The sequence below is a fragment of the Cynoglossus semilaevis genome, chromosome 14 (assembly GCF_000523025.1).
Source record: "Cynoglossus semilaevis isolate Cse_v1.0 chromosome 14, Cse_v1.0, whole genome shotgun sequence".
NCBI lineage: Eukaryota > Metazoa > Chordata > Actinopteri > Pleuronectiformes > Cynoglossidae > Cynoglossus > Cynoglossus semilaevis.
The window spans coordinates 12370057-12382073 of NC_024320.1; the positions used below are offsets into that span (position 1 = coordinate 12370057).

Here is a 12017-nt window from a genome sequence, read left to right on the forward strand (position 1 = left end):
CAAAACTTGAACTATTATTTTATTCTGATGTTGAACTCCATATATGGGCGTGAAATAAACTGTCTTCACAATTGTTTTCTCATTACAGACACAAAAGTTACATGTGATATATTATATTTGATATTGAAGTTTGAAGTATGAACTTTTTGCTAAACTGTTTTAAACGAGTTAAACCGCAGTCATTATATACTTTGTTTATACCAGACTTTAGACTTTTTTATGGAAACATCTTGTTGTTTTGAGTGAAGGTCTCCACCACTGCAGGTCAGTGTAAGTGGTACGGAGCTGAGATTTCCAGGAGATTCAGTTTCTGTGAAAGCCATGAGCTTGTGTAAACTAATCCAACCTCAGTCAAGTGCCAGACATAGTCCAATCAACTGCCCGTCTCAAGGCATTCCCTCCTCATGCCTGTGTCCACTCCTCCCATACTTCTGCAGCGTTGATGCCAACAGATGTCATGTGGTCGTTAGTAAAACGGAAATAATCTCATCTCGTAAACAGCTGTTTCCCTGATACAGACCAAATGGTAAAAAGTGGAATATTATACATCTTAGAGAACTGTACTTCAAAGGTAGCTATGCAACCATTAAAGCCTGCTCTTTTCAAACAGAGAAGCGAGAATGGAATTACAACTAGTTTGTGAAGAGAAATTCCTACAGTAGGACTGACCAGGAATTCCAGACTCTTTGTAGTCTGACAGCTGTATGGGGATGTAGCTCAGTGGTAGAGCGCATGCTTTGCATGTATGAGGCCCCGGGTTCAATCCCCGGCATTTCCAGTGTTTTGGTGGACGGAAACTTGGAAAAAAAAGGGGTCGTTATCAGAAGGTCATGGGTTGAAATCCCGGCTAGGCTGGCTGTAGATTACTAAGCAAGCAGCTATTCCTTTGTTGTCTTATGTGTATAACATCCTGTATGAAAATTTCAATTTATTCATGTTTTGTAGTGACCTTCTGTTGATTGGCCACAGACAAGTGTAGCAGGAGCACGTATATGTGACAAATAAGGTCAGAGGTCAGCTGGGGACTCCAGTCAGTTCTTTAAGAACTGGACCATGCGTGAGTATGGAGTGATCTTATTAGACTTGGTTTGAGCCTCCCTCATATTATGTTCTAGAGTCTGGATCCTCTCCAACAGGTGGGACATGGTCTTCCTCCTTATCTCCTCCTCTTGCTCCATATCTCGTTTAGCTTTTCTGATGGACTGAAGAAGCTCCAACTTCTCCCGAGTCCACTGATTCCTCTCCTTGACCAGGTCTTCCTGGGCTTGGCTCAGAGAGACCTTGAGGCTGGAGGTCGGCTGCAGAAGATAGTGCTTGTCATCCTCCAGTTGTTGGTGACATTGGTATAATTGGTTCTCAGCCTGGACCAGTGCAGTCATGACATGAGCAGCCTCCTTCTTCTCCAGGCCAAGGTGCACCTCAGCGTTCTCCCTCTTCTTCCTCATAGAGGCGACGGTTCGTTGCAGCTGCTTGATTTTCTGAGCGGCAGCTGCTTTTATTTTCTTGGACTCTGAAACCAACCTGGCGATGTAGTTCATCTCCTCGGTCTCATCGATTAAGTCCCTCTGCAGCTGTTTAGTCTGGTAGATGAGGAAGCACTGCTCCTCCTGTAGCTCCCAGATCTTCTGCTCCTTCTCAGAGGTGAGTCGTTTCAGCTCCATCTCAGGCATCAGGAGGACGGTCTGGTCCGCCATCGCCGCAGCACTGGTGACTTCCTCCTCAGACTGGTTTGGGTTTGAAAACATCGGTTCGACATCTGTTGGTGGCCCATACCAGCTCTGGGTGGGGTTGAGGTTCTCTGGTTTACTCATGTTCACTGAGATGATCGACTTCTGGTGCACTGTGGTTGATTAAAAGCGTTACTTGTCACAGGAGACATGATTGTTCTTCAGTTTTTGTGAGAGTGGCTTTTTTCATTTTTATTTTTAACCCTTAATTTCCTCCTCTGTGTTTTTCCAGAAAAAAAAATTAAATTAAGAATTTGTGCTACTGCCCTACTCTGCTCATTTCTTCTTCTTCTCTGGTGTTTACAAAAAGTGACATTGTTCATCGTGCGATGCTGCCACAGGATTTGCCTTGAGCATCTTTTGACACTTTTTTCATCTTTTTGTCACTGAATTGTTTTTTCTGGGAATAACTGAAGCATTCTTCTTCGCCGTTTTTGCGAGCTAGCATCAGTAAATGTCTACAACTTCCACCTTCAAAAGCTTTTTTTCATAACTTTGTCCTTTCAAGAGCTGGAATACTATTCTTGTTACATCCTTTGATGCCTCACTGTTCTGTCCGTACATTTTTATGGCAGTAGGCATCTTTCTGAGAATTCTTTAGCGTTCTTGATAATCTGTTGTTGGTTAAATTAGTGTCTTCTATAATCACCTGGAACATTATTATTTCCTTTTTTGCCAACTAGCATCAGTTAGCAATGATAACATCAACTTGTTTTTGTTTTTTTAACTTTTGCCTTTTATGTGAGTAACATCAACTTGTTTTGTTTTTTTTAACTTTTGCCTTTTATGTGAGCTGAGATGCTTTTCATGTGACATCCTCTGATGCCAGCTTTCTTTTTCTGATTTCTATGGCAGTTAGCATCTTTTTGATACTTTACTGCTACCCTGTGGCCACTGAGTATAGTTATAATAAATACAATTATTATAACTTATTATAGATGTTATTAGTAAATATATCTTTAATAAATGTTGGCAACTCTAGCAGCTCAAGTCTTTTCTGCTGTAATTAAAATGTTCTTTTTTTCTCTGGACCAAAAGTGCTAACAAAAAACAAACATGTGATGGGTCTGTAGCAGTACTGGTTCTTTCCAGGAAGGCTCCTGAGTAAGAATTAATGGTGTGTTGTTTTTCAGTTGTCTCTCTGCACTCAGTGTACTAGCTGTAGTTGTGAGAAAGCCGTAAAAACAGATTTAACAAAGTCTGACCAACAGCAGATAACCAGACACCAGAGTTCATATGATATCATCACATTAGCCGTGGATATAGATGTGGAACCTAGGTTAACCTCTGCTATTGCTCTCTTCCCAGAAAGTAAGACCATGACCAACTAATCCAGACTGCATGTATTTTTAACCGTCTGATGGAGGATGTGAATGCACAGTCATACACCGAACGGATACTCCAGGACTGTAACTGGGGAGGGACTGGGTTGGTCTATTTATGGAGCTCTGCTGCAGGCCTGGGTGTGACAGCTGAGCATGTGCCAGTGCAAGGACAAGTCATGATGTCTCCCCCTGCAACCACGATCAGATGCAGCTCTGATAACCAGCATGGATGCTGACCTTCAGCCTGAGTGCACATACTCGGTAACACAATATCTACAGAGTGTGTAAGTGTGTGTGTGTGTGTGTGTGTGTCTGCTGACATCAAACACAGCAGAAAAAAAAATACTAAAGAAACATGGTTTGAACAACTGTACCTTTAAATCACTGTACAGTTTTTGGCAGCTGTGAGGGGTACTGGTCCCCTGCCAAGAACCATCAAGTTACTTTCATAAATTCTGTATCCCATTTAAAGTTTACATGTGGACGTGCATCAACACCAAAGGCGCAAGATTATACAAACAATCAGCCAAACTTAGTTTTCTCTGATTAGCATTTCCATTCTATTGGATAAAGTACAACAGTGGGGAGTTTGGACACAAACACAGGTCGTGAACACATTCAAATGAGTCACTTGAGTAAAAACAAGCAGCCTGTTAGGATTCCTAACAGACTGCTGCTTGAGGGGTTTTAAAACCTGCCTTCCTTGGAGGACACCTGGTGGAGGAATTGTGACATGCAACACAGAGCCCATGGTTCAGCTGGTTCAGATGTGCTCTGTATTTACACTCACTCACCAACCTGAATCCACAGGTGAGGAAACTAGTGTTTCTATAATGAAAGATGTTGTCACTAATTTTAAAGGTTTTAGATTGGGGGTCTCAAACCCCTGGCCCGCAGGCCACTTTTGTCATCGAACAACCCTCATGCCGGCAACTAGTTTCCCAGAATCTGACCATCTGTTGTGCTGTGGACTGTTAGTCATGCCACCTCCTATTTGGACTCGATGGACTACAGCGTAAAGGACATTAAAGTCGAGTACAAAGATCATTTATTCCTGCCAAGTCACAGTGTGCAGTGAAGTAGAACTACAGTCGGTACTTTGTTTGGATTCTCAAGTCAAACACACGCATACCACACAAACCCAAACAGAGCGCATGAGAATATACACAACATCTGTATTTAACTACTGAGTGACTCACCTTATCCTACTGGGAAACATATTCCCCCATACACCACTAGAGGGAGCAGAGGTTGTACAACCCTGAGGTTTTAACACTCATAATCTTAACATTTTTCCCTCAGAGAAAGACTAGGCTCTATAAAGAGAAATGCTCACACGACAGAATCTTTACAAATTACTCTTTTGCACCAGGCAGTCTCTCATTTACCTGTTGTACTCAGTTATTCCCCAGGTCTGTAAGAAAGGCTTAAAAAGTTGACAACTTAAATCCATAGATACTTCCGACTAACTTTAAAAAAAAAAACATGAAATACTGAAGTAAAGTTTGCAGCAGAGAACATCCAGAACGTGCAGCATTTTTATTTCTACTAATTATTTCCATTTGTTTAATCAAAAGTTTCTTACAATTACTGATAGACTTCTACTTCACAGTAGACATTTGACCAGAAAACTGACAATACGGTCAAGGACATTAGGGGAGAAGGACTTTTGTTCAAGTCTACTTTTTCAAGTCTGCTTTAGCTAGAAATTGATCATTGACAGAAAAAATTCTTATATTTTTTGCTTTAGCTAGAAATTGATCATTGACAGGAAAGGAAATAAATTAATGTTTTAATTCATTTTTACATATGGCTTGATCTTTGATGTTCAGTTTTAACTGCTTGATGTATGTACAAACATTAGAAAAACTGTAATGTCCTAAAGACAAAGTGACTTCGAAGAAAGTTTGGTCGAATGGATGCCAAAATAACGTACTAGACTTACAGCTGACAGTCTGTGAGCACTGGCTGTAACTGAAGAAAGTCTCTGTTGTTTCTCTCAGTGACCAGAGCAACACATTTCTCCCAGCTTAAAGAAACACCTTGAGATGAGCTGTTGTTTCATGAAGAGTCTGTAGACATGATGGACAGAAACTCCTCCTGGTTTACTGAGGAAGAAAAGACAAAGTGCTGGTTGTAGCACAAGTAGCAAAGACAAGTTTTCAAGCAAATTTAAAGGATCTTTTCTATCCCTTATGTTTGCCTACATGGTCAGATATGCACAAGGAAGCAACGACTGAGTGGCCATTATCTTGTTGTTTTTCTGTGGACTGTATCGCCAAACCACTGTACCACAGCACAACAACAACGTGCAATGAAAGATCATCCATCGCAGGTGAAATGTGGAAAATTATCTAACTACACAATTAAATATTATTTTACTATGTGGCAGCAGATGAATGTAAAATAAATAAAGAGATTCATCACTTTTGACTATTTCTGTGTACGCCTCCCTTCAATACCTGCATACCATGGCTGTGTTCAACTAAACAGGCTCAGGATTTACACTGAGTAAGTCAATTGCGAGTAAGTTAAAAGCAGAAGATCATTGTATTCCATTACACAAGTATAATTTCTTGACAGTTTGAATTGGTGCTGAACCACAGGATTCTTCTACGGTGAAATACATTGTTGTTGTGTCTCCAAAAAAGTTGGAAAACACTGCCTAATACTACAGTACACCTTGTTGTGCGCCATTGTTGCAAAAGGTAAATAACTTGTTAAGCTCCGTGTGTGTAAAATACATAATGTTCTTCATCAGATGAAGAAGGGTTACTCCATGGACGTCATGTCAGTTGTGATGTTAATGACCTAACATATTAAGCTGATGTTTTCCCTGCATGTGTAAACATTTAAACGATTATCAGACCAATACCATTATTTTATTATTTTTCAATGCTGCCATTTCTCGCTGTTACTTACTTTCTCCATCTCCGTCTGCATCAAACTCGTCAATCATGCCACGGAGTTCTTCATCGCTAATGTTCTCCCCGAGTTCTCGAGCCACTCTCCTCAGGTTCCTCAGACTGATCTTCCCCGACTCATCATCGTCGAACAGCTTGAAGGCCTTCAGTATTTCTTCCTTTGGGTCTCGATTCAAAATGCGTTCTGTCACTGTGAAAAGTAATGAACAACATTGGCTGACGCTGTGTCTAATGCACTGCCTTGGTGGACAAAGCTCAACAGCATCTCAACAGCCTTGTACTTACAAACTTCATTAAAATCCTCAAAGGTTATTTTCCCCTTTCCTTCTCGATCATAGTCTTTGAGAATCTTCAGTACGTCCACTTTCTTCACCTCAAAGCCCAGCGCTCGCATCGCTACCTGTCAGGGATAATTTACTTGTGAAAAAAAGGTCACATGACTTGAGTAATATAGTGTTTCCAGTCTGTATCACAAACACTGAATAGTTACATTGCATTTGTCATAATACAGTGGTGCTGTAACCAGGATTTTTTTGAGATGATGATAATTCTGTACAGGGCTCACCTTTAGCTCATGGTAGTCAATTTCTTTGTCTTTGTCAGTGTCGAACAGTTCGAAAGCTTCTTTGATTTCGTCCTTCTGATCCTCTGTAAGTTCTTTCTTCTTGTTTACCCTTGTTTTGTCTGCTGCAGGATCCGTTCTGGAACAGGAAAGAAAAGTTACTACAGTCTCTGATTTATTCATTCAATTTTAACTTTACTCACACGATTAGGTATTTGTAAGACTTGTTTTAAAATGTCCAGACATAAAGCTCTGCTAGGATTGTGAAGCTGCTACACCCGTGCTAACAATAGCTATGTAGCTCCAGTCCCCGGTGGACTGGAGCTACATAGACAAGACGTGTAAGACAGACGCTGGTTTACCGTAGAGGTACATTCATCTTCTGTTCACGTTTAAGGCTTTACAAGGGAAACGACGGTGTCACTACAAATAACGGAGTCTGACGTTGTCCTGTCTGTAGCCACAACAAAACAAATCATTTTCTACGCGCTCACTCATGGGAGCATCCTGTTGGTCGGCGGTAACCAGGAAACAGCTGTGGATATTCTTCTTCTTCGTGTTTTTCTGACATTGGCGGCTGGTTAAGCAGATTATCGCCATCCTGTGGCACAAAGTAAAACTACCGGTAAACTACTCTACACAGAAAAAGGTACAATAAAAAAGAGGGACAAGGAGAGAAACTGAGTAACTTTCGGTTTTTTGTTATTAACAGAATTTTAGCTGCTACAGAATAGGATAAAATAGTCTCTAATCATAACATCTTTTTTCAGTTTATATGTAAACTCAACATATAAAGGCTTCTATAGAAAAAAGGGTTTTAGTAAATGGGATATACTTCTAACTATAGTTTCTTGTCACAGTTACAGGTTACTTACGTGTCCCTTAACAGTTCACGTATCACCTTAAAACTAAGTAAAAAGTCAGAAATTCAAAATCTTGAAAACAAAATATATATATCAAAATAGCTCTGAAGCTTTAAGCGGCTCAAGGGGCCGCTGCTAAAAAGCTTTGGGAACACTGAGTATTCACTTGGATTTGAAAAACATTATATTCTGATTTTATTTACTCCTTTGGGACTTGTAAACCAATTTCAAGCATTTTTTAAACACTTTTTATATATTTTTTCTTTACTCGTTCTGAGTTCTAAGTAACTCCACTAATGGGAGGGATTCTGCCTAACACTTCCTGAGCTCTTATCCACCTCATCCACATTTTTCAGGCTGTTGGAGGGCTTTCATCTTGTTGACCCCCAACACCCTTTTTGCCACTATCATGTATTTCCCACCGAGGTCTCAGGATCAGGGACATCCTTTAGTGAATTGGGTGCCACCAGGTCTCTGCTTATCTCTCAGTGCATCTCCTGTCTGACATGTGTGTGCACAGATAAGGTCTGGGAAAGACTTCTATCTTAGCCCAGAGGAAACCGGAGTGTGACTTAGAGATGCTACAGTTTCTCACTATGTGAAGTGACGCAATGAAGTTGAATTTCAACAGTTTCACACAGTGCTGGTCTGATGCTCTGGAAGAAACAAGACACACATAGTAATTCAGTGTTTTTAGATATGTACAGTAGATGTTGTTAAAGTAAAAAAAATAAAAGAATTAAATGGAGACATGTTGAGAAGATGTCAGTGACTTTGTTGAAGTTGTCGACCTGGTCCAGCTGATTGTCCTGCTACAGTTATTGACCAATGTTAATCAGGATATCTGTGTTTGTGTGTAATCTTGTTTCAGATAAGGTTTAGTAAATAGCTTAAATAGTTTGATTTTAGGATACCAGATTTTTAACTCAATATTATTGGTTTTTGATTTCAAAGTGTGACCAGCACCATCTGATTCACTGTCTTATTAACAGAGTTAATGTGTTACAATAGAACATTGCCTCTTCATTCAGACCTGCTGCTGCTGTTCTGTTATTGAACTTCACTGAAGTTCACTGAAAAGAGCCAACGCTCAAAACAAAGCTTGTGTTCATGACTTCCCTCCTCCAGTCCTGAAGCCTGTAACTTGTTGTGGGGGTGAACAGAGGAGGCCAAAGACCAAACAGGCACAGGAGCAGCTCTCTGAGGTTACTACATGTGAGCATATGTTTGTGTAAATGTGAGTGAAGTGGTGCAGCCCTGGCCTCAAAAAGAAACTACTGTTTTTACACTCACAAAGCTGAATTCTGTCTTTTCAGGAGCTGAATACCTAAGGTTATATTGTAGCTCATTCATCACTGACCAATGGACGGCAGCTGGAAAACCCTGGGATTCTCACACGCTCTATACATGAGGATGGCATGGACTTTTGGGTTTTTAATGGAACAAGTTTGTCCTCACAAGTTTACATGTGTGGCCTACACGCTGTGAACCACTTGTACCAGGTCACTACTTCAACGACCTCTGTGGTGACCCTGGATGAAGGGACAAATAATGTCAAAAGTCATACACAGTTGTCCACTGCTTGTGACAAGGCTCGACTGAGGACAAAGTTAGGAGATACGACAGTCTTTAATAAGATTGAAAATGGTCCAAGGTACAGTACATGTGTCGTGGTCTCAATCGTAGTCAGTTCAACAAGACACACAGGTCACAGGGCAGCTAGGCAACAGATACACAGCTAAGTTACACACACACAAAAACAAAAACAAAAAAAAAACAGGACCAGCGAGGTATTAATCATAATTTGGTACTTTTTTTTTCTTCTTTTTTTGCTTTGAACAAAAGCTAATTACATTGTGGGTTTAACTGTCTGCCGTAATGATATTTCAGCCAGGACTAAAGCTCTGTGGAGACGACAGTTATTTTAGTTCATCTGTAAATTGACATGAAAATGCTAAAATGCTTCATATTTACAGTACTGGATGTAATTAAGGTTGTTAAGGTCGGCCAATGGGTGTATGTGTAAAGTCTCAACGTTAGGCCTGTGTGTCTAACAGGTGTCATTACACCAACTTCTCCAGAGCCCCACCCCGAGCACAGACAAAGACCGCCTGTCTGTACTCACTGTGCACTTGTGGTCGGAGATGGTTTGTTCCTGGCTGCGCCCTGAGGTGGGGTAGCAGTATGGTAAACTGGAGGGCCACACGATGGATTGTTTAGAAAAAGTATAGATGGAAATTCTATGAAGATCCTCAGTCATCCAGGTCATGGTCAAGGTTGAAGAGTTCTGTTAGGCAACTGGACATGACATTTTCTCAAGAAGACGTTTCGCCTCTCATCCAAGACTGGCTCTTGGAAGATGAATGAATAAATAACAAATATTTTCAAAAGCTCTCAAACAGGTCAATCACTGGTCCTGACATCCACTCAAAGCACTTTACACTACAGGTTTTGCCTTCCACGCACTACTACTGAGCTGATGTCAAAACGGAAACTGCCAGTAAGTCTGATGTTGACGGTGTGTGTCATCAGTCAACAGTCTAAAACACAGTCACCACACACAATCACACACACATGCACACAACAACAACCACACAATCACAAATAATTGAATTGTGAACCTGGGGTCAACCATCCAATGAAGTGAGAACCGTAGAAAAGAGGCGAAGAAGAGGGTGCTGACAGGGTGGAACGGATGAAGATGGATGGAGTGTGTTGGGGTGGTGATGTATGACCGAAGGTTAGCAGCAGGTTGGAAAGAAAAGGTCATCGGGGTGGCGGAGAAACAGGGCAAACCCAAAGAAAATTATTGGCTCGTGTAGAAGGATATGGAGATAGTTGATTTAACAGTTAGAAGAATCTCTGACGACCGGTGAAGAGAATGAAAAGGCAATGCTGTGTTTATCTTAGATAAAACTGCCTTTCGTGTTCTTTTACTGGCTGTTTCTGTAACACTCAGTCAAACTCCTGAGCTGAAACAACAGCCGTGCCGACTCTGGAGACATCACAGAAGTGAGAAAAGAAGAGAAGAGTCAGAGTCCACACATTGACGCATTTGGAGAAAGATAAGAAATATAGTAAATGGATTGAGAGGGAAGGGTCAATAGATGAGCACAGAGACACTGACTATACATTCTTGGGTGAAGTTATTGCAGAATGCCTCAAAAGAATGCGGTTTGTCTGAAAGGGGAGCAGCCCAAGAGCCAACAGTAGAACTGTTCCTGATTAGAGTTAAAGATGGACTCTTTCTGGAACTTTTCAGAACAATACAGAAAAAATGTGAAAGTCATGTGCAGTTTTCAAAACTGCTGTTTTAGTTTTTACTTTCTTGAACCCAAAAGGTGCTTTCATTTAATTATTTAATAAGTGTTTTTCTCCCAGTTTTTTGTGGCTTTATCACGTTGGGGCAGACTGTGGAAGGGTGAAGAGCAATGACTTTATTATCCTTTTCATTGGCGTACATAAACTTTTAAAGGGACCTGCGTCCTTAATGGGATACTTTTTTTTTTTTTTTGCTTACTATGCGAACATTTAATGAATGCGTGTGAACCTCACACAGCACACTTCAATAACCGCACAATTACGTTGGATGTCTCACTTTGAAGTCTGGATTTGAATAAGTAGGTGTACTCGCTGCATCAAACCAAATGGAAAAGTAGCTTTTAGACAGACAGATCTGAACAGGGCTTGGACATATTGGTAAACAAAAAGTGAGAGTAAGCATCACATTAGACCAGACGTAGTGTGGAGGAACTTTAATAATGTTTTATAGAGCTGACAGCGTGAGGAAGCAGATCATTAGGCTCAGTGGGGACTGTTCTAAATCATCACTGCATGTCAGCAGCAGGCCACATGTTAAGGAGCACAAGATGGGGAAAGTGGTTTGTTCTCTATTGAGCAGTCGGTTGAAATGGGTGGGAAGGCTCTACAGACAATGGGGGACATAACACCCCAAACTACCCCAGGTTTGGTGGGTTCCCACAGCAGTACTGTAACGTGAGGTAAACCTGAAAATGTCGTCTTCACTGACAGAGAACAGAAGGTGTGTCAGGGCTAACATTCAAACTGTAATGTTGTCATTTTCCTAACAAGTTCTAAGAAATCAATGTGGTCGTGAGGATGGAAGGGTGAAGCACACAGAAAGCTAACTGGGTTTTCAATAATATTCAATACAATTATAGTTACAATAAGACATTTCTTTGAATATTAGCTGACATTAGTTTGAAAAAAAAAACAGACAAAATGAAACCAGAGAATTATTTAAAAATCAGTCGTTATTAGAGGGTCAGAAAAAGTATCTGGTCCTGTTATATCTGGTCTTATTTTAACTTTATAAATATCATCATTTACACATTTGTTTTATTATTACTTCTTCCTGTTTCTTTATTTCTGTATCTGTTTTTTTTAACCCTACAGATACAAACAGGGGAAGGGGCCGTGGTTGCCCTCGGCACCAGATAAGCTAGGTCCGCCTCGCGCTGACTCTCCGCATCAGTAGAGAACCCAGGAGGAGTGAGAGCTCCTGCTCCCTGATGTCCACACATCGTTTAATTTTTTTTTCTTCTTCTCAGAGGAGCTGTTCGCTGGATCTGCTGCCAGAGGAGACCTAACCCCCC

At 40.8% G+C, this 12017-nt stretch overlaps 1 protein-coding gene, 1 long non-coding RNA gene and 1 other non-coding gene across 3 annotated transcripts; 2 read left to right on the forward strand and 1 right to left on the reverse strand.

The window, feature by feature from the left end:
• Positions 1-706: 706 nt before the first annotated feature.
• trnaa-ugc (transfer RNA alanine (anticodon UGC)) lies at positions 707-778 on the forward strand. Its single transcript has one exon. It is a non-coding gene; the product is annotated as a tRNA-Ala (tRNA).
• A 1701-nt stretch (positions 779-2479) lies between these two features.
• LOC107989470 (uncharacterized) lies at positions 2480-4737 on the forward strand. The gene is made up of 2 exons (XR_003051828.1): positions 2480-2844; positions 3036-4737. It is a non-coding gene; the product is annotated as an uncharacterized LOC107989470 (long non-coding RNA).
• Positions 4738-4781: 44 nt separating this feature from the next.
• cetn3 (centrin 3) lies at positions 4782-7089 on the reverse strand. Its single transcript, XM_008325130.3, has 5 exons — positions 6901-7089; positions 6542-6677; positions 6262-6376; positions 5975-6166; positions 4782-5160 (listed from the first exon to the last, which is right to left on the reverse strand). The coding sequence occupies exons 1-5, from the start codon at positions 6915-6917 to the stop codon at positions 5114-5116; spliced, it is 507 nt and encodes a 168-aa protein (XP_008323352.1). The 5' UTR covers positions 6918-7089; the 3' UTR covers positions 4782-5113.
• Positions 7090-12017: the final 4928 nt, after the last annotated feature.

Bases quoted from the DNA above. Each gene is read 5' to 3' on its own strand.
- cetn3 (XM_008325130.3), bottom strand. The intron at 6,167-6,261 runs GTAAGTACAAGG...TACTTTTCACAG, and splicing joins TGAGGATTTTAATGAAGTTT to TGACAGAACGCATTTTGAAT. The intron at 5,161-5,974 runs GTAAGTAACAGC...TTTCTTCCTCAG, and splicing joins TGCAGACGGAGATGGAGAAA to TAAACCAGGAGGAGTTTCTG.